At 40.3% G+C, this 23,068-nt stretch overlaps 1 protein-coding gene across 2 annotated transcripts in view; it reads right to left on the bottom strand.

The window, feature by feature from the left end:
• Positions 1-291: 291 nt before the first annotated feature.
• bcam (basal cell adhesion molecule (Lutheran blood group)) overlaps positions 292-23,068 on the bottom strand; it is an 86,737-nt gene continuing 63,960 nt past the window's right edge. The window contains exons 9-17 of one of the 2 annotated variants that reach the window (XM_051721316.1): positions 15,312-15,427; positions 14,480-14,621; positions 13,038-13,162; positions 12,763-12,904; positions 11,907-11,945; positions 10,880-10,900; positions 10,324-10,465; positions 9,974-10,073; positions 292-8,719 (exon numbers count right to left, since the gene is read on the bottom strand). In XM_051721316.1, coding sequence (XP_051577276.1) covers positions 9,974-10,073; positions 10,324-10,465; positions 10,880-10,900; positions 11,907-11,945; positions 12,763-12,904; positions 13,038-13,162; positions 14,480-14,621; positions 15,312-15,427 — 827 coding nt within the window. In that variant the 3' untranslated portion in view covers positions 292-8,719. The remainder of the gene's footprint in view (positions 8,720-9,973; positions 10,074-10,323; positions 10,466-10,879; positions 10,901-11,906; positions 11,946-12,762; positions 12,905-13,037; positions 13,163-14,479; positions 14,622-15,311; positions 15,428-23,068) is intronic. The other variant, XM_051721317.1, reaches the window with a different exon arrangement.

The raw sequence follows: 23,068 nt of genomic DNA, 5'->3' as shown, positions 1-23,068 counted from the left end.
ACAAGGTTGGTAAAGTTTATTTTATGTGTTTATATTTCGTGTCTCTTTGTCAGTTTAGTATGGTTCAAGGACTGATTTGTGTTGTTTATGTTTAGATGGTATGTTTAACATGTAATATTGTTGTAAAATAGCCAATTGTATTGTCTAATTGTTTGGTTTAAATTAATTTACCCCCTGCAAAATACCCATACTATTTTTGATGTGCTTCTTTTAGCTCTTACGGTGTGTTGTGAAGTCTAAAAATAAGAAAATAAATAATTAAAGGAAGACAAACACAAACACAAACAACAGTGAAAGATCAATTGTTTTATTGAACCGGGCTGCTACATTTCCTATCAGCAGGATTGTCTTGCTGCTTCATGTCTGTCTTCATACAGTATAAGCACACAATCACACCATTACCAACAGTTTGAAAGTTATTCTCTGTGCAATCCAAAACTTTGTACATAAATAAATGTATTAAAACATTCTACACATTCTAATTTAGGATGTGCATATTTCATTATGTGAGAAGAATGAGAAAGAGTGCTACAAGAGACATGGAACTAGCACAGTCAATTATAACAATGGTCAGTTATACAGTTTAGTGGTCATTATACAGAAATATTTGACTGCAGATTTCCACGATTGACTAATTAGAATCAAGTATTCCAGAGTGCTGTGTAATAGTAGTGTATATTTGACTGGTTAAATGACATGGCTACACATCACAAAGGAGACAGAAGCTGCTCTGTGCTATAAAGAAGGTAAAAATCAATGCATAATAAGAGAAAGACATTCCTAAGAAGTGATCCAATGATCAGAACAATAATTGATCAGATCTGATTTAAAGGGGAAGTTCACCCAAAATGAAAATTCTCTCATCACTCACACCTTCATGCCATCCCAGATGTGTGACTTACTTTCTTCTGCTGAACACAAACGAAGATTTTTTAGAAGAGTATTTCAGCTCTGTAGGTCCATACAATGCAAGTGAATGGTGATCAGAACTTTGAAGGTCCAAAAAGCAAAAAAAGGCAGCATGACAGTATTCAGACTCCAGTGGTTAAATCCATGTCTTCAGAAAAAATATAATAGGTGTGAGTGAGAAACTGATCAATATTTAAATTATTATTATTTTTATTTATTTTGCTATAAATGTTCACTTTCACATTCTTCTTTTGTGTTTTGGCAATTTGCATTCTTTGAGCACATTGCCACCTACTGGGCAGGGAGGAGAATTTATAGTAAAAAAATGACTTACATTTTGATCTGTTTCTCACCCACCTATATTATATCGCTTCTGAAAATATGTATTTAACCTCTGGATTTGTATGGATTACTTTTATGCTGCCTTTATCTGCTCTTTGGTTCTGGCAACCATTCACTTGCATTGTATGGCCCTACAGGGCTGAGAAAAAAAAAAAAAAATCTTTTGTGCTCAGCAGAAGAAAGTAAGTCATACACATCTGGGATGGCATGAGGGTGAGTAAATGATGAGAGAATTTCCATTTTGGGATGAACTTTAAGTGGCATAATTCAAGTTCAGGCAGGGTTATCTGAACTCATCTGAAAAACTAACTCTTCACAATATATATACATATATATTTTTTCTGAAATCAGGATACTTTCAACAATAGTATGAAAGGGATAATCACTCACATACTAACAAGATGCACAGAGTGGATCGGTATTGGGGGAAAGATGGATAGCCACTTGTTTTGATGAGGGACAATCATCATAAAATCAATTAAATGGATCCAGACATAGTGTCTTCTGTTCACTAAATGAAATGCATAACAATGTGCCTGAGAGCATCCAATAAAGTTGACTCACTCACATTTTCTCTGTCTCATAATTTAAATAATTCTCCAATCATCCTTTCCAGTTCTTTCTACAAAAATAAATGGATCTAAAAATTGTCCTAAGAAGCTTGGCTTATTCACCTGAACCCTACATTGGAACACAGAACTTACTTCCATTCCTATTTCTTTTGTATTTCCAGCAATTATGATTTCAAATTCCCTTTTATCTTCTTGTCATCTCTATATCAAACAGCATTCAAATGCATTTGTCTCTGTGCAAAAAGAATGCTTTGGCCTGGCAGGTGACTGAGCTTATGTTAGTGACTGTCAAAATCAATGACTTCAGAAGCATCTGCAAATGCTATTTGCCTATATCTGTCTCATTCCTCAAACTCATGTGGACAGTGCAAGCAAATAGTTTTAATCACACCAGAGGCAGTGTCAGGCATTCTAGTATCTATATCCCTTTGCATGCAAAAATGTAAAGGGATATGTGGAAAAATGTGGCAGGATGATGCTAGAATGGCCAAGGCCGGGGTGAAGCAGAGCTTTTTATGAAATATGTGTGAAATGCCCCAAAATGCTGTCTAGGTATGTTTTAAGACTCGACCATCTTAACCTTCAACACGAGGGCTTGCAGGAGGGGGATTGGCTTTACGGTTTGTAATTATGATAAGCGCTACACATGTGAAAATAACTTGACTGGCTTTACATAAATAATGAACATATTTATTTTAAAAAAAACATGCATGCATTAAACACATGTTTTAAGGAAGTTGGTTTTAGCTTATCGTTCTTAAATGTAAAACCTGCTCAGGACACATTTATTTTGGGGAAAAATAAATATATTGACTGCACAGAAATGTCATTGACAGAGGGTCCCTCATAATTGCTTGTGGGCATATAAGATTGTAAGGTGTGTATATATGTAATATATTTGGTGGTTCAGTAATTCTGTTGCAGATAGTTTGCAAATTGTAAGCTAACTGAAAAACAGAACAATAAATTATTAATTTCACAATCTACAGATTTGGTTATAAACTATTATGTGTAACTTATGATTTAAAAGTCATTAAATGTCTTATTTACAAAGTTGTAGGCTAAGGATTGTGTAGGATTTCTACTTAGGTAGTGAATACAGTACTATTAAAATATCTATGAGCCAATGGAATTGCTATGATGTCAGGTGGGGACTCATAGAGTTGTTCAGCTGTGACGTCAATTTGTAGGCAACCCTGGAAGTCTAATTCGCCATGGGTGACTGTTATTACTTATGTACTGTTTTGAGCATCAATAAAAAATGAATGAATAAATAAATAATAATTAAAATAAAATAATAATAATAATTCGCCATGGGTTCCCTCAGGATTTTCCTATGGGTTTTTATAATGGGGTTTTTAATGTGTAAAATAAGGTCTGTGGTTAAAGTTACTTACGATATGTAGACGTTTTGTTCTACAACATAATTTACACACAGTCATACCTCAAACGTGAATTTTAAAGCCGCAGTGTGTGTGTCTGTTTGTTTTTTTTTGTTTTTTTTGTTTTTTTTAAAGTAAATCAATACATCTTTCACGTTTGAGGTATAACTGTGCACTGTAAGCCCAGACAAGTTAATTTAACATTTAATTTAAAGAATTTGCATTGACTCAATTTAACTTAGTTGTGTTAACTTTCTGCTTTGACTCAAGTTACATTGATATATAAATATAAATTTTTTCAACTTAAGAAGTCTTGTAGAGACAACAGATCATACAATTAACAAAACTGTTTGATTTAAACAATTTGGACTTGACCTGTTTAGTTTGAATGAACTAAATATAATGAATTAATTAAACTTGTTTTTAGTACTGTTGTATTTTATCAGTATAAAAACCCATAGGAAAATCCAGAGGGATCCCATGGCAAATTCTCTTCCAGGTTTTTGAACTACAAGCTGAAAAGTTCTATTTCATTATGACACGGAACAGCGGAAAGGCATTCCGTAACATTCGATTCAAAGAAGAAGCAAAAAAAAAAAAAAACCTGGCAGCTTTTTGGTCAATCGATTCAATTTCTTTTACACTCCAGTCCAGTTTTAATTTAGCCACTTGACAAATTTGGTCTCTATTTATCAAGTGTACTTGCTCAAAAAATCAGATGCTCATTGTTTGAGGCGGCATATTTGAGAGCAGGGCCGTAGTGGGATGAAAGGTGGTAACAATTCTAGGGGCCCACAGGTCCAGGGGGGTCCCACATAAAATTCTAAACTGTATTTTCTAATAGGAAAGGGGCCCAGAGCAATAAACATTTAGGGGTCCTTGAATACCTTGCTACAGCCCCGTTTCAGAGTGGCACCAACAGCAGGAGACAGTGTACCCCCCGCATAGTCGGCAAACGTTTTTAAAATTCCTAATTATATTTTAGGCTATTATTGCTGCCTTTTTTGGTATAGATGGATAAAAAGTCATGCCCAACAAAATGATATACTGTATGTATTTTGTTGTCACTGTGGAGAAAACACTATGATGCAGCAGTCTATTAATAGCCTAAAGAAAAAAATATTTAGGCTTGTTTTCATCATGGACTGGGTGTTTTATATTTTACATTTACACTTATTCATTTTTTTAGCTGCTTTTATTCAAAGCCCCTTACAAATGAGGAATACAACAAAAGCAATTCATCCTAAGAAGGCAGTAATATGAGAAGTGCTGTAATACAAAGTTGCAAATTGCTCAAAGAAGCACACGTAGGGTTAAAGGTGAGAGACACTGGTAAAAGAATACAATGAGAAAGAAGACAGTTATTGCATTAGTAGGATTGGGTCAAGTGCTTGCCAAAAAGATGCATATTTAGATGTTTCTTGAAGGTGGCTACAGAATCAGCTACTCAGGTGGAGTTTGACAGGTCATTCCACCAGCAAGGAACAGTTGAGGTGAAAGTGATTTTGTGCCTCTGTGAGATGGAACCACTAGGCGCCGCTCACCCGCTGATCGCAAGCTTTTGAAGGGCACATAGACTTGAATTAGCAAGTGCAGATAAGGGGGTGCGGAGCCAGTGGTTATTCTGTAAGCAAGCATCAATGCCTTGTACTTAATGCAAGCAACCACTGGCAATCAGGGCTGTTCAATGAAGGCTCATTGAAGGTTTTCCTGGGCTCATTGAAGACCAATAGTGCCACCCATTCTGGATCAATTGCAGAGGTTTGAGTGTACATGCAGGAAGTCCTGTCAGAAGAGCACTGCAGTAGTCCAGTGTAGATATAACAAGAGCCTGGACAAGGAATTGTGTAGCATGCAAAGAGAGGTAGGGTCTGATCTTCCTCATGTTATACAGAGCAAATCTGCATGATTGGGCTTTTATATTGATAATATAATTTGTAATGATTTTTGAATGCTTTTTTGAAAAAGGGGGAAAGGATTACCACTCGATTTTCGGCTTCCCCCAAAATACCTCAGAAATACCAGTTTAATCCATGGGGATATGGTAATAAATAAACTTTTTTGCCAAGAAATTAGCGACACAACAAAACTAGAATGCTCACTGTAATCAAGGAAGCAATCTACATGGTCAATAACATTTTGCCACAGAATATACAGAACTCCACTATTAAAAAACTCCAGAAAACACGAGTCGTGAAAATGAGATATTATTTAGGATATTTAAACAGCTTTATACAGTTGAAGAGACTGTCTTTCCCTAAATATGGTGCCAGTCTTAAAAAGGTGTATGGTCTACATCCCTAAATATGCCGGTTCATTCTCACAAAGATGAAATATCTAAACCCCACACCTATCAGATTACATATCATAATCATCCAAGTTAAGTGTCTTTCAATAATGGAAATGTGTAATACCTGTCCTCAAAGGTAATACTGTCTTTATATGTAGAAATTCCTCAAGGGGGGGTTCACATAATTTAATGATTAACAAGATCATACACGATATAGCTCCGTACCTGACAGTTCCAACATGTTTTTTCTTTTTTTTTTTTTTTTTTTTTTTTTTGCAGCAACTGATAAAAGCCTGTTAAATCTGCACTTACATTGGTAGTAAAGAAACCCCAAGGGAAACTAAATGAAAGTGTTAATTAGATGACTAGTAACAGTGTAACATACTCAATTGATTTTCCCCCTCTAAATTATCATGCTACATAAGCAATTGAGGCATTTAGATTACGATTTTGACACAACGACAAAAAACGGAGACATACATTACATTGTGAAATTTGTTTTCTTCCTTTTTTAGCAGTATAAAATCTACACAGTTTCAATCAGACGATGACAAACTACAAAGTTCACAAATGCGTACCACAAAATATAAAGTATACCTGGAAGGCATAAACAATTGAAGCAAATACATATTTAAAACAGTGTTTTTCTTTCTTGCAAGACCAGTTAAATTGTAGAAAACATGACTTTTCAGTAGTTAAGACATACATATCCTCCTTAAAAAACACACTTTTGTTTCACACTATTTTAAAATGCGTGCTCAAATATCTTGGTATGTAAATAATGGCCATAACTAAACTAAATCACATTGCATTGATAAACATGAACCTTTGGCTACATATTGCAAAATTAAACCAGTAAAGGTGAAAAATAGCATTAAGATAAAAGTAAAAACAATTGATGAGGAGTCTTTTTTACAAACTGGCCACTATACTTTTTCCAGTGTTTGAAATGGAAACTTCCATCCCCAAGTTCAGAGATGTTTTTTTAGCTAATGGTCCATGTGTTTAGTGGACAGTTAGTACATACCTATTAATTAGAACACTCTCAACTACACACACAGACTCAGTAGGTAAAAAAATAATAATGTAATATCCAAACCAAACCCCCTCCCACCAACTACCCTGCCCATTTCGGCTCAGTCCTCTCTATGCCCTTATCAAATTGTAGTTAACCTGTACACATAATGCTGATTAAAGTCTAGAATTACTGTGTTGTTGGTGCAGAGAAGAACTGTATGTGTTTGCGTGTGCATACGTGTCTGGTCATATTCCAAAATTGTGAAAACAGTTCAAAAATTGTCCTTGTTCTAGCTGGTCATTGCTCTGGCATGCAGAGGACCCGGATCAAGGAACAGCTCATTGTGAATCTGTTATTTGAAGAAAATAACAAGGCCTGCAGCTTTGTTTAACAGGAGGGTCTGGGACAAAATGACAGTGTGTTCCAACAACATAGTGATTCTAGAATCTTCCAGCTGTGCCTTACTTGAACAACAGTGTTTACTGAGGAAAAAACACATATTTGCAAAACACAAAACCTGGAACGTCATATACAAGCTTACAGAAATCTTTTTTACTCCCCGTCTTTCTCACACATATATTTTTGGTTTAAAAACAAACAAAAGCAAAATGAAAGTGGCAATGAATAATAGTAATGATAAATAACAAACAAGCTGATCACACTGTAACAACAGTAGACAAATTATGGCCCTGTCCCTCAACTTTTACAAGGTGTTCTTGTTTATCTCCTTCCATGCAGAATTTACAGTCATTATTTGTTTATGGAAGTCTTGGAGTTTCACTGTACAAACACAGAGCAACTTAAGCTTAAAGTCTGAAGGTGTTTAATTTGATATGTTTCTCTAAATATAAATAATGATAACCTAGTGAGGATAATAGTGTTGGAAAAAGAAAAAGCAAGTACACTGGGAAAGCTCCAGCATTATGATTTGAGCTGAAAAGTTAGATAATTTCCAATCACTTTCAAATCTTTAATAATTCATTAAAGAAACTAATAAAAGTGGAGGTGAGAATATATAAATGAATCAACCCTTAACCCTCTTAAAATCCATTTAAGAGGAAAAACTGTAAAACCCAAAAGATAGTACTGATCTGTCCCCGTTATAGGCCAAGCCTAATAAAATTAAAGTTAGGTTACAGTCTTTAAACATGTTTGGGCTGTAGAATGGAATCCAAAGCAGTGCAGAGGAAATTAGCTGATTTAGTAAGTTCTGTAACTCTAAAGCTCTTCCAAAAAAACAAGACTCTCAAGACTTGAATTAAATGGCTGTGTGCATTCAGATCAATGGTTTCAGTGCAGTTTAGTTCTTTACAATGAATCTATTTAGTGGATTAATGACCCATCTCACTTGCATTTCTTTGATTCCTTCCCTGGCTTTTTGTTTTAGCTCCAAATATAAAAGTTTAAGACATGAGAAATACATATTGTGTGATATTCAGAGCATGGTCTAAATATCTGAGGCAAAAATTTGAATACTGGGCTATACAAAGGCAAATATGAATGACAGAGCTTGACAATTTAATTTGTGTGTACTTGCAGTGTGAGGGCATATCCATATGTTCCATGCATATCTTGACCAAAACGACTAAAGTTCTGTTAGGTCTGCAACTGAAAATATTGGCATGTATGCAGTTCAGATGAGCAGAATCAAACATTTAGACTGTAGGCTAAGTGCATTCTGTAATGCAACAGGAGGCTATACTGCACCATGCAACACCATGCTCTAACAGTCAAAACCAGGGTGCAGCACAGTAAAGCAACATCCAGTGTCCACAGTGACTGACTTTTTTTGTATTTGTTTTGGGGTGGACTCACACTGAACGGCATTGTTTTGTGCTCTTTTCCATAGAGTTCTATTGCTCAGTCATTCTTAATGGACAAAAATTATCCTGATTATAATCATACACAGGAGGTACACATACCAAAATTATGCCAGATTTACATTTATTACCCCTCCCCCTCCTCTAAATTGAAACCCACCTTCAGTAAAAAAAAAAAAATAAAAAAAAAATCATAGCCCATCCTACAACCCTCCCCCACCCCTCAAAAGAAAACTGTACAGCTAAAATGAATTCATCTTTTCTCTTCTCCATCAGGCTTGATTTTCTTGAAAGGAAAAGAGCACTCTTAATTCCACCACTTCATCCCCTCCTCCTCTGGCAATCTTGTTCTTCTATATCTCTTTTCTGTGTCTCTCTCTTTAACACTGTAAAGAGTAAAAAAAGTTGTTAATGAACTTGCTTTCTAGACTCTTTTCTTAAATAAAAGACTGTGCTGTTGTTACTGGCCATCATTTAGCTAAAGCGATGTTCTGCAGGTGATACTGGTGGATGTAATTAGTAGTCCAATAATTAGTAAATAACTACTTATTTACTATATCTCAATACTAGTCTTGTATTTCAAACCCTATTTATGTGTCCCAGCTGAAAATTTCCAGTATTTTAGAACAGTTTGCAGTCAAATACATGGCTGCCGTGAACAAAAGTGATGTATGGTCACCCTGTCACTGAACCCACACTACAATAAAAAATATTTTAACTTAAAAATAAAATCTAAATATATAAAAATATCCTAATATGTAAATTAATTGGTTTTATTCAAGTTAACATGTCTGAATTAATCTAGACATTAACATTAGCCTCTTCACATGTACAATCAAACCGGTGAGATTGGCTGGGCTCAGAGGTGTTTGATCAAACTGGTGTGATCTGTTTTGCGCTGCTGTTTAGCAGGAGAGAACGACTGAAGCGGGTCCATTTTCAACATCACAATATCTTTATTTTTTCTGTTACAAACATTTAATTAATCACAAAATAAATCTTTAAAGCTGTAACCGTCTGAGCTGGCTGTTTTGATGCAGCACTGTTTTCTGACGTCAGACAAAGAATGTATTAACTAGTTAGTCTTTAAAACTCACACTGGGGGGATTAGTCTGTACAGTAAGAACTCATGTGTGAAGAGGTTAGGTTACACCAACAAAACTAATTTTAAGGGCAAGATCAGGTAGAAATAGCTAATAGTACCTTAAAAATGGCAGGTTACCACTTTTTACAGTGTATACAAAACCATTACCAGGTTTCCTGGTTCGAGGGTTCCATTTTGGTCCACAAATTTCCATGAACTTTCCAGTACTTTGTGATTACTGCATTAGGATTTTTAAAACTGTATTCAGACTGATTTGCTAATGAATCATTTTGACTGAACTGTGAACCAGTTTGGCAAATTCTTTGAGAAGGACTGACACAAGACAATGCTTTGCTCACAAAATGTACATCACTATGGCTTGTGAGCAAGTTTTACTTTACACAAGCTCTACACAAGAGCAATATCTAGCTGAGTAACTATTTTAGAGTATAGCTAAAAAAAAAACAAAAAAAAAAACATATTCAGTAAAGAAATTTCCATGACATTTTAAGACTTTCATAATTTAAATGATTTTCCAGGCCTTTTGACCCCTCACCTATTCTGCAGTAGGTTTTTTTAGCAGATTGGAGTCCTCGTTGCCTTTGTCATTGTTTGTCATCTCCACCACAATACCACCTTTTACCTCCCCAGATGCTCTACAGACATGGAGTGACAGATAAAGAATATGTGACAATGAGTACATGTGGCATAAAACCTGGACTAAATGTTAAAGGGATAGTTCACCCAAAAATCTTCTTTTGTGTTCAGCAGAAGAAAGAAAGTCTAACACATCTGGGATTGCATGAGGGGGAGCAATTTGATGAGAGAATTTTCATTTTTGAAACTATATTGAACTATCCCTTTAATGCTGATTAAATATTGTTTGTGTCTTCTTGTTTTACTTACACATCCTTCTTGTCCTTCTTCCCGCAGCTCAGTTTGCCTTTCTTACTGAGGACAAAGAGCAGAGCCACCAACAGAAGGAGCAGTAGAACGCACACCACCACGGCAATCACGACTGCGCTTGAACCTCCCTGCTGTTTTTCCGCTGAGAAGAGCAGAGGAGAATAAGGAGAGAGAGAGTGGTCATGGAGGGCAGAAAAAGAGAAGAGAATGAGATGTAATGAGTTGTGAGAGGTAGAGAAAGAGGGGTGAAAGTTGGGCTGGTGGTAAATGGTGAAGAAGTGATGAATTTGGGTGGGAGAGGAAGAGAAAGGGGGACACAAACGGGGGACGGGTGTGGTGAGGAGGGTGGGGAGGAAGTACTCCAGAATAATAAGGAATTGTTCTTTTTGCAAGAGCCATAGGGCAGTCGGTGATAAATAAGGTCACGATTTGAGAACTAATATACAAACACACAAACTCACACCATAGGCAAATTACCAATCATGCACAAACACAACCTCTCTTGTTCTCACGCACATTCACTGGAAGACAGAATAGCAACATGGGTTATACAGACCTGTTTTAAACACGGGGTTTCCTTTGAGCAGCATTATGGGAAAAAGAAAGTTGAGTCCCATTGAACAGCACACACAAAAAACGTTCTACTATTAACCCACATAGACACAATTAGGCCCATCACCAATATGAAGACTAAGTAAGATTTTGCTAAGTAAGATGTGTATCTGGATTAAAATCAACATCTGGTCCTGGAACAACATTCCTGTCAAAGAATCAAATTCCTAACCCTATCCCTAAACCCTTACTCTGACATCAACTGTTAAAGCCATTTTTCACCCAAAATGAAAATTCTGTCCTCATTGCCTCAACTTGTTCCAAACCTGTATGGCTTTCTTTCTTTGACGGAACAAAAAAGGAGTTGTTATCCAGAATGACAGCCTCTGTCACCATTCACTTTCACTGTGGAAAAAAGATGCAATGAAAGTGAAGTATGTTTGAGCCTGTCATGAGTGTTTGAACATCTCCTTTCGTGTTCCGCGAAAGAAAGAAAGTCATACGTATTTGACTACCTCTAAAATCAGATGGAAAGAATTGGTTAATAAAAAAGCCCCTAACCCCAACCATAAGCCTACCCTTTCCCCAATCCCTAAAATATGATTGACTGATAGGAATTGTTTGTTCTAGGACTAACAAAGATGTTGCTCGTCCCACACACACACACACGAGTGACACAATAAACACACAAACTAAACACCTCACCACTCGTTCGAGGATGGAAGGAAAGCAGGACAGTATTAAGAGACAGACACTCCAGACATGGAGAGGAAGGAAAGAGAGAAATGTAAAATAGAACAGAGTCCTTTATTGTCCCAAATGAGGGAAAATTGAAAGGTGCAGCATCCACAAAATTTAGGACGGACATCATACAAAGTTCACATACATAATACAATATACAATATACACAGTGGTTGATAACAGTACATAATATACAATGTACAGAGCTGGAGAGCTAGATCACAGAGTATGTACAAGAAAGAGTCCTGAAAGGAAGAGGAGGAGCAGAGAGAGTTGGGACAAGTGTCTACCTCGGTTAGCGGTATTGTCTACTGCGTCTGTCACTGGATCTACACAGAGGTAACAAAAGAGCATGAGTTTAGAGAATGCAGGCGATAATAGTTTGAGACTTTGCAAGTAAATCTGAGTATTTGAAGATACAATTTGTGTTCGAAATGGCATACTGTCTACTATAAGTATGCAGTATGCATACTGTGCACAATATGTGAATATTTTTGTGTGCATAGAAAACTTATTATAACTTACTAAATTTGCCAAAATGTGCAGCATACAGACAAAGCACATTGCGAAGATACATAACATAACCCTAACCCTAAACTTACCCTTACCCTGTACTGTATTAGCATTTTCTTGATTTATTATTTAACCAGACTGCCAAAAGTTAAGTTTTTTACACAAAACTGGATAAAAAATGCTAAATAACCATATATCCAAGATAATTGTATGCCACTCACTGAATTAAACATGCTTCATAATGAGGTCATCAAACAACACTGTACCAAAGTATAGTTTGAAATGTTTATCATCACACTTAAATAATGTCAGGTAGCCTAAAAATGTTCCTCATGAGGTAACATCTAAATAAACTTGTTTATTGAAGTCAAAAATATAATTTAATATACTGTAACTGAATAAACCTAAATATATTAGGTTACACAAACAGAAGTCATTTTAAGGTTTTGAACAGGTAGAAATTATTGCATTTTACCAATTTTACAGTGTGCATACTGCATACTAATACTAATAATAATATATTTTTTTAAATCAATAGACAGTATACAGCATATACCATATAATATGCAGTAAGAGGTATGATAGTATTCCATTCTGAACATAACCACACTATGTATGAGTATGAATGCTAACCTGATTTCAAGGACACTTTATACTTCTTGCTGTCTATTCCATGCTGGTTAGAAGCTTCACACGTGACACCATCCTTCAGAACAGCAGCCGTGGCAACAAGAGTGACTGTGCTGATCACCTTATTCCCCACTACTGTCACTGACTACAAACACAAAAACATACCGATTAATATATACAGTTTACTGACTATAGATTTCGCTGATGTACAGATCATATTGAGTTAAAGTCCAGCCATGTTAACCCAAGCACGCACACACACACACACACACACACACCTCTTTGCCAGAGGGTGTCCAGGTGAACTGTGGAGCGGGATAACCAAGAGCAGAGCAGTTAAGAGTAACCATTCCTCCCTCCTTAGCAACCAAACCATTCACTGGAGCATCAATCTCAGGTTTACCTTCAAGAACAGGAAAATAGAGCAAGAAAAAGAAGGCAGACAGTGTAAAAGAGGGAGAGAGATAGAGAGAGCAAAATGTAAGTATCTTTCTCATCAATTGATAATACTTAATTTCCTATTAACCTTTTTTCATCCAGTTGTAAAATCCTTGACACAACTCGGATGATGTGTGTGATTTTTCACGTATAAATATTAAACCCTGTTAAATATAAAAATATAAGAAGGCCATTGGTTGGTTGATTTCCTTGAAAAGTGTACATATTGTGGCTCCGTGTCACTATCAAATCATTGCTCTGTTTGGGGTGGAGTTTGGAAAACCCTTTCACTATTCCATTTGGAGCTGCTAGTGAGGCAGAAATTACCCACTTCACCTTAAACAAAATGCAGTTTTATAAATATTATAATCAGTCAAGGAAGGAGATGTTAAATTAAAACCCCCATCAGGTCACCTTAACAAATGCTGTGCATGTCAAGAATGTGTGTAAGGAGATCAGGAGATACCTGCATTTATATAACTCAAGTCTGAAATATAAAGACAGCTTTATGGGTCTAGACTCCTGAAGAGAAATAGTCCAGTATCTCATACCAGTAGTAGCATGTATGCGCCAACTGCCTGTGTATGCGCACAGTCAAATGAAGTTTACTTTGACAGACAGGCTCGCATTCAACTGTACGCAGACGCTAAGCGTTCACGTCAAAATCAAAGTATACTTTGGGCTTAATGCTACACTAAAAATAATTTTTCCACTCATTGTAGGGGTGTCTTGAAAGGTTTATATGATATTGTAAAACATAAGTTTTGCTAGGGACATTTTTACTTCAAGAGCATGTCTGTGGAGCTCTATTGGTCAGAATCAGACACTTTGCCGGCATTATTTTCTTAGAATCCCTGTGAGTTACTATGAACATAAACAGTATTTAACAAAACAACAGGAGGCTTTTTTTCCTTCCTTGGAGTCCTTGGAGTTCAATCTTATGGCATTGAACTCCAACCTGTATCTAAAGATATTATTTAGCCATCGGAAACCAGCTGGTATAACAATAAGCACTGGCTGTTTGGGATTGTTGACAGTTTATAGTTTACTCAATATCTGGGCATATTTTTTTCCATCTCCTGAATGCAAGCTGCTTTGACATCGATGACAGCTTTTAATCACACTTTGCTTTGCAAGCGATTTTAAATTCTGAAATTAATCCCATTCTATTAACCAGTATAACATTTCATCCTGCAAACATGCAATGAAAACTGTGTATTTGTAAACCACAATAAAACTGTTCATGACAATGAGTTTGTGTGTCTGTGTATGCTGTTAGTACCTGAGACGGTAAGGTTGAAGCTGGCTTGTTTTTGGAGACCTGGCACAGAGGGTACAGCTCCGACACATACATACACACCAGCGTCAGCCAAAGAAACTGACTGCAGACTCAACACACCCGTCTGTGACAGCACCTTAGAGTCCTTGAGTATACATACACACACAGTGAGATTAAATTAATTGTGTGTTTTTATGATCTAGTATCATACACTCTTTGAAACAGCCAAAAACCAAGGAGTACCATTGACAAGTTCTTTTTTTTTTTTTTTCTCTCAATTTGGAATGCCCAATTCCCAATGTGCTTTTTTTAAGTCCTCGTGGTTGCGTAGTGATTTGCCTCAGTCTGGGTGGTGGAGGACGAATCCCAGTTGCCTCTGCATCTGAGACCGTCAACCCGCGCATCTTATCACGTGGCTTGTTCAGTGCCTTGCCACGGAGACATAGCGTGTGTGGAGGCTTCACGCCATCCACTGTGGCAACCACGCTCAACTCACCACACGCCCAACTGAGAATGAACCACATTATAGTGACCATGAGGAGGTTTCCCCATGTGACTCTACCCTCCCTAGCAACCAGGCCAATTTGGTTGCTTAGGAGACCTGGCTGGAGTCACTCAGCATGCCCTGGGATTCAAATTAGCGAACTCCAGGGGTGGTAGCCAGCATATTTTACCACTGAGCTACCCAGGCCCCCTCCGTTGAGTAGTTCTAACTGAAAGCACCTCTAAGGCAGAGGCAAAATCAAGATATTAAGTAGAAACACAAAGAAAGAATGTATCAAAATAAAAAAGGCACTCTAAAAATTTGAGCAAGGATGAAGGGATGTTGACTTGCCTTTTTCCACTGCAGGGTGTATTCGTCTAAAGACTTGGTCTTACATTGAAACTCCACAACATCTCCCTGAGAAGCTAGCTTAGGACCTTCTGGAGCAACTACCACAGGGTCAAGATCTGACAGAGTGACAAAAGAAAGGGTGTGATTGTAAGTGAATGCTGTTAACAAGTGATACAAAAAACAACCAAACACGTGAACCAGTGACAGAAATTAAAAATTGTATTAAGGGGCAACAATTACTAGTTGACTGTTTAACGCATTTTAACAAATAAATACAATTAATGTAGTATTCTATTTTTTATTTTTTTTCACTTCCTGAAACTTCACAAATGTTTTTCCCTGCTGTCTACGGCTAAAATTGCCATATATAAATTTCCAGGAGGTACACGCTAGACTCGACTACACATCCTACCACAGAAACTAATTGTGTGGAATAGTGCACGCTTATTCATTACGCGCAACGCATGTCCTGGGCATAATAAACAAGGATTTACTGTATGGAGAATGTGACTTCACCCGCAAGTGGTGAGCCAGGTGTGGGAGAGATCCGAGCAAGCTGCCGTATCTCTTCGCATCACACAAAATGCTCACTCTCTGTCATCTTAACCAGTATCAAAAGTGAAACCCAGCATGTGTATGAAAGAGACTGAACGGCAGCCAGAAAAAAATAATAGATTTGTGTGGCAGGGCGGAGGGTGGGGCCGGGTCGTGATTCCGCACATCCGGCCCCTAATTAGGCTGATGAAGCCTGAGAGGGATAAAGCCGACCGGAGATGGCAGAGCGACAGACAGAGAGAGTTATCGGCAGCTGCCCGACACCTGTGTGTGTTTGTCTTTTTGGTTCAGTTTATTATTAAAATATTATTTATATTATCAAGCCGGTTCTCGCCTCCTTTCCATTGAATGTGTTATATTTTAATATTTTAAACTTCAGCAAATTAAACTCCAGGATTCATTTTGTTTTATAACTGTATGTACAGTATATTGTCTAATAATTGGAAATGCATTGGAAATGTACACTTAAGTTTATCTTGCCAATAAAGCTTGATATGAATTGAATCTGCCCATTTGATCCTTAAAAAAGTCCACTGAAAAATGGCAAAAGATTTTGCCCAACTTTTAATTACAGCATGTCCACTGATTTTATGACATGTACTGTATACATATAAAAATAATTAACTGATAAAAACTAATTAACTCTATCCGCTAAAAGAAACTGAACATTTTAACAAGTACATATTTAAATAAATCAAGCATTCAGGCAGTTCACATAAGTCAAGCTCGCAATCAGCTGACGCTCGGCTGATCATGCTATCTTCCAATACAATTCAGATGCTTCTCAGAATGGTCCTATTGAAGTCCTCCATTTATTAATTGCCTTAGCTGCCTTTCCATTGCATGGATACAAGCTGCACTTAAAGGAATAGTTCACCCAAAAATGAAAATTTGCTGATAATTTACTCACCCTCAGGCCATCCAAGATGTATCTGAGTTTTTGCTTTATCAAACAGAATTTAAGATTTTTAGGATTTCATTTCAGGCCTCCTCCTTTAAACAATGCAAGTGAATGTACTCCATTTTTTTGATGGTCCAAAATGTATATTTAGGGTGCATCAAAATAATCCACACGACTCCAGTTGACAAATAAAGTTCTTCTGAACCCAAACGATTGATTATTTTTAGAAACAAAACAATACTTATATATTTTTAACTACAAATGTTCGCTTCCGTACATCTCTGTGACGCGCGCTCGTGAGAGGGATGATGTAAGCTCGTTGGTAAGGTCACGCGTGGTGGAGAAGGCAGGAAGCGCGTCATTGTTTACAAGAGAAGGAGCGCTGTACAAAAGTTTAATTGTCTTAGCTATAGATTTGTATTTGTATAAGTGTATTGTTCAGAATGGTCATTTGGTGTGTGTATCCTGTACATTCACTTGCATTGTTTAAAGGAGGAGGCCTGAAATGAAATCCTAAAATCTTAAATTCTGTTTTGATGAAAAAAAAAACACTCCGATACATCTTGGATGGCCTGAGGGTGAGTAAATTATCAGCAAATTTTCATTTTTGTGTGAACTATTCCTTTAACACCCTCCTCCATCCCCAGTTTCAACTCTTGAATGGCAGCTTTGCTTTTAGTTCCCTATCTGTCACTCACTCGACGTTGTGTCGATGTAGTGACACTAGGGGTCACTCTTGGGAGCCCCAAACACCTCTGCTTTTTTGAAAAAAGGCCAATGAGAATTGGCGAGTGGAATTTGCATGCCACTCCCCCGGACATACAGGTATAAAAGGAGCTGGTATGCAACCACTCATTCAGATTTTCTCTTCGGAGCCAAGCAGTTGTATTCAGTGAACTGAATTCAATTCCCTCCAAAGACGCACCTCAAAACTGCTGGATTTACGCGCATTTCAGTGGCTTATCCCCCTCTGCACCCATGGAGTGCAGAGAACGCCCCTGGGCGCTTTGGCAGAACGAAAATAAGTATATTTAAGTATACTAAAAGAGTATATTTTCATTCACAAAAAAGCGGCACACACATGGAACGTCTTTTTAAAGATGTCTTTCCGTTTGTGTGTTATTCCTGGTTGCGGTGGTTATCTCTCCATTTCTGATGGCCATGATCGCTGTCTTACGTGTCTGGGCACTGCACACGTGGAGACATCGTTCGTGTATGAGTCATGTCCTCATTGGGAGAACATGACCATGGCAATGTTGCGGTCGCGGCTTGCTTTTGTAAGAAACCGGTCCTTCTACCTACGAGTTTGAGGCTGTGTCGGTTAGCACTGGGGGCGATTTGGGGATATGGGACCACCTCCGCCGGGTATCCCCCCATGGACCTCCCATTCCTCAGCATGCTCGCTTGCCCCAATCGGGCTCTCGCACGAGACCGCCGGCTCGTCTCGGCGCAAGTTCGACTTCTCATTCGGAGCTTGGGAAAACGATGAGTTATCAAGCGCAGCATCACAGAGCGGGCTCGTCCAGTCTGACGCAGAGGCTTCGGCTGGGCTTCCTCCTTCGGGAACGGTCGCCCAGTCTCACGCCGACGCGGAAATGACAGACATGCTTTACTGGGCGGCCGCGAGCGTCAGGCTAGAGTGGAACCCTCCACTCTTCCCTGAACCCTCGCGGCTCGACGATTGGTTCCTGGGCTCGGGGCGCCGCCCACGGCCATGCCCCTCCCCCGTTCCTGCACGTACTGCCACGTCTTGGTCTTCCCGCGACACAGACCCTTCCTGCCGTTTGCCTTCAAAGGCCAGGCATACCAGTACAAGGTCCTCCCCTTCGGCCTGTCCTTGTCCCCTCGCAACTTCACGAATGTCGCAGAGGCAGGCCTTGCCCTGCTAAGGGAAGTGGGCATCCGCATCCTCAACTATCTCGACAACTGACTAATCCTAGCTCACTCTCGAGAGTTGCTGTGTGCACACAGGAACCTCGTGCTCTGGCACCTCAGCCGACTGGGGCTTTGGGTCAACTGGGAAAAGAGCAAGCTCTCCCCGGTTCAGAGCATCTCTTTTCTCGGTTTGGAGTTGGACTCAGTTTCGATGACAGCGCGCCTCACGAACAAGAGCACGCAGTCAGCGCTGAACTGTCTGAAGGCATTCAGATGGAGAACAACGGTTCCACTGAAACTTTTTCAGAGGCTGCTGGGGCATATGGCATACTCAGCGGTGGCCACACTGCTCGGGTTGATGCATATGAGACCGCTTCAGCACTGGCTTCAGACTTGAGTCCTAAGATGGGCATGGTGCCGCGGGACACATCGCGTGACCATCACGCTGATCTGTCGCCGCCTCTTCAGCCCTTGGACCGACCTTGCATTTCTACGGTCAGGGTTTCCCCTAGAGCAGGTCTCCAGGTGCGTCGTGGTTACAACTGACACCTCCAAGACGGGCTGGGGCACCAGATGGAAGGGGCACGCAGCCGCCGGCTCCTGGACTGGCCCGCGGCTGCGTTGGCACATCAACTGCCTAGAGTTGTTGGCAGTACTGCTCGCCCTGCGGAGGTTCCAGCAGTTGATCCAGGGCAAGCACGTGTTGGTCCAGAAGGACAACACAGCGATGGTAGCGTACATCAACCGTCAAGGCGGTCTATGCTCCCGTTGCATGACACAACTTGCCTGCTGTCTCCTCCTCTGTAGTCAGCAGGACCTCAATTCGCTATGAGCCACTCACATCCCGGGCGACCTCAACACCACAGCGGACATGCTGTCACGTCAGGTTACCCTCAGGGGAGAGTGGAGACTCCACCCTCAGGTGGTCCAGCTGATTTGGAGTCGATTCAGTCGAGCACAGGTAGACCTGTTTGCTTCCTGGGAATCCTCCCACTGCCCACTTTGGTACGCCCTGTCCGAGGCACCCCTCGGTATAGATATGCTGGCACACAGCTGGCCCCCTGGACTACGCAAATATGCATTTCCCCCAGTGAGCCTACTTGCACAGACCTTGTGCAAGGTCAGGGAGGATGAGGAGCAGGTCGTCCTAGTAGCAACCTACTGGCCCACCCAGACGTGTTTCTCGGATCTCACGCTCCTTGCGACAGCCCCCCCCCCCCGACGAATTCCCCTGAGGAAGGACCTTATTTCTCAGGGACGGGTCACCATCTGGCACCCGCGACCATACCTCTGGAATCTCCATGTCTGGCCCCTGGATGGGACATGGAAGACCTAAGTGGTCTACCACCCACGGTGGTTAACATGATCACTCAGGCTAGGGCTCCCTCTACAAGGCGCCTGTATGCTTAGAAGTGGTGTCTGTTCGCTAAGTGGTGTTCTTCCTGACGTGAAGACCCCCAGAGATGCGCAGTCGGATCGGTGAAGGTGTATGTAGCTGCTATTTCGACTCATCACGATGCAGTAGATGGTAAGTACTTGGGGAAGCACGACTTGATCATCAGGTTCCTGAGAGGTGCTAGGAGGTTGAATCCCTCCAGACCACGCCTCATCCCCTCATGGGACCTCTCTGTTGTCCTTCAGGGTCTACAGGGAGCTCCCTTTGAGCCCTTGGAGTCAGTTGAGCTTAAGGCACTCTCTTTGAAGACTGCCCTCCTGACTGCGCTCATTTCCATCAAAAGGGTAGGGGACCTGCAAACATTCTCTGACAGTGAATTGTGCCTGGAGTTTGGTCCGGGTTACTCTCACATGATCCTGAGACCCCGACCGGACTATGTGCCCAAGGTTCCCACGACCCCTTTTAGGGTTCAGGTGGTGAACCTGCAAGCACAAACCCAGGAGGAGGCAGACCCAGCCTTGGCGTTGCTGTGTCCGGTGTGAGCTTTATGCATCTATTTGGATCGCATGCAGAGCCTTAGAAACTCTGAGCAGCTCTTTGTCTGCTTTGGTGGACAGCGGAAAGGAAGCGCTGTCTCCAAACAGAGGGGGGAATGCCATTGCGATGGCAAATCAGGCTCAGGACGTGCCACCCCCTGCGAGGTTACGAGCCCACTCTACCAGGAGTGTGGTGGCCTCCTGGGCCCTGGCCAGTGGCGCCTCTTTGGCAGACATCTGCAGAACACCTTTGCGAGGTTCTACAATCTCCGGGTTGAGCCGGTCTTGTCCCGTGTATTGGTAGGTACGAGCAGGTAAGTTCCGGGACAGCTGGCCGGGTGTATCGCTTGCGCATTGCACACCTCCCTTGAGGTGAAGACGTGCACTCTTGACTCCCAGACTGTGATCCCTGGATGACTTTCCTCCTTAGCCCTCTGGCAGTTGAGTTTGCTGAGAAACTCGCTGACCGGCGCAGTACGTGCGCTAATGAGCCCCTGTACTGAGGTAGGTGCTCCACATGTGCTGGTTCCCCGAAGACAACCCCATGTGATATTTTCCGCAAAATCGTTTCCCTGTCGGCAAACTGCGTCATCCTTGGGCAGAGGCCCCTCTGCCCCCGGTTGCCATGCTCTGTAGAAACTCCTCCCCCTTCGGGTAGGACCTACCCTGGGACCTCTCCACATGAAATACTTCCGACAAGACTCGGTAAGACCATGTGACATATTCCACTCAAAATACCCCCCCCCCCTTTTTGGGCGGGGTGTGGTCTCCGCGTTGTCTTCCCCTTGGGAGGGACACCCCGACGCAGACACTTATGGCTCCCAGTCAGTTAACAAATTCCACTCTTTTTGGGGAGAAAAGAAAGGGAAAGAGGCCACGGCTGGCCTAGCCTGTCCCTATAGTTGGGCAGTCGACTTGTTCCTGATGGACCGTTCAACGCTCATAAGAGCGTTGGGGGAGGTTACGTGATGGCCTGGTGTGCTGGCTACGAGGCACACAGCGGCCTGCCCATCACACACCACCAGTTCACGTAACACAGTTCAGATAGTTGTGGCATTTTGTATAGGGACCCCTAGTGTCACTACATCGACACAACGTCGAGTGAGTGACAGATAGGGAATGTCCTGGTAAATTTCGTAACCTCCGTTCCCTGATGGAGGGAACGAGATGTTGTGTCCCTCTTGCCACAACGCTGAACTACCCGCTGAAATGGCCGGGACCTGGTCTCGGCTCTTCAGCACAAAACCTGAATGAGTGGTTGCATACCAGCTCCTTTTTTACCCGTATGTCTGGGGGAGTGGCTTGCAAATTCCACTCGCCAATTCTCATTGGCCTTTTTTCAAAAAAGCAGAGGTGTTTGGGGCTCCTAAGAGTGACCCCTAGTGTCACTACATCGACACAACATCTCGTTCCCTCCATCAGGGAACGGAGGTTACGAAAGTAACCAGGACGTTTTCTCTAGATCTGTCTTGTAGTTCTGTGCTCTTAGACAACAATCGTTTGCCAGTTTGTAATTCCTATCTTCAATGGGTTATTGTGCCTTGTTCTTGATTTATCAACTTGATATACAGTATTTGTAGTTCTTTAACTGTCCATATAATCTATTATGCAGTGAATTATTGTGCCACGTTGCACTGTCAGAATGTTTAAAAATGTAACAATGTTGTAATAATTCTGCTGGATTTGTTCTGTTACCCCTGGGGGGTTTTATTTGCTGCTCTTCCAGCTCTTTCCATTCATGGCTTCATGGATGGTTGGAGAGTGTGCCCAGAACAAACACCAACAGATTGCTTTGTCTATAAGTGAATAAAGTTTTCATGTTGAGGATTCATTTGATGGAAGTGGTCCTGACTGAATTAAAAAAAATGATGACTTGCCAATGTTTTGCAAGTTCTTGAGACAAAGTATAAGGTAAATATATTAATGATTATATTTTTTGTATATTTGTTGTAATGTACCATGAACCATGATTAATCTTGATTAATCACTATTAATCACAGAAAACTTAAGTTACAATGTTTTACTTGATTCTTAGCCCTAATCACAATACAATGAATGCCCTGCTAGAATACATTTTAAATAATTGTCCAGTCACTTTGTTTACATAACTCTACACTGTATACCACCTATATATACAGTGAAGAGTTATGTAAACAAACTCTATAACTACCATCATGGTGCAGTATGTTTTGTAGATGTTGGGAGTGTTCACTTTACTTAAGTGTTGTCAGAGCTGATTTATTTATTTATTTATTTTTAAATGAAAAACCACTTCATATTAGTTACACACTGAACAACACTCACCTCTGCGTAAAAAATATTTCATAACTATAGCTCACTATGGTGTCTATAGAGGCACTAAACCCATACTAAATCCATAACTACCCCTACATTTTAAATATCTGGGGCTTTTTGTCACTTTCTATGGCCTTATGCCCCAAACCCCCAAACAATTCTGGCTGTAATTAAGTTTAAAAAGACTGTATGTGTATGT

This window comes from Myxocyprinus asiaticus, chromosome 16 (assembly GCF_019703515.2).
Source record: "Myxocyprinus asiaticus isolate MX2 ecotype Aquarium Trade chromosome 16, UBuf_Myxa_2, whole genome shotgun sequence".
Classification (NCBI taxonomy): Eukaryota; Metazoa; Chordata; class Actinopteri; order Cypriniformes; family Catostomidae; genus Myxocyprinus; species Myxocyprinus asiaticus.
Note: the sequence above shows the minus strand (reverse complement) of the source record. Positions and strands in the feature narration are given on the sequence as shown.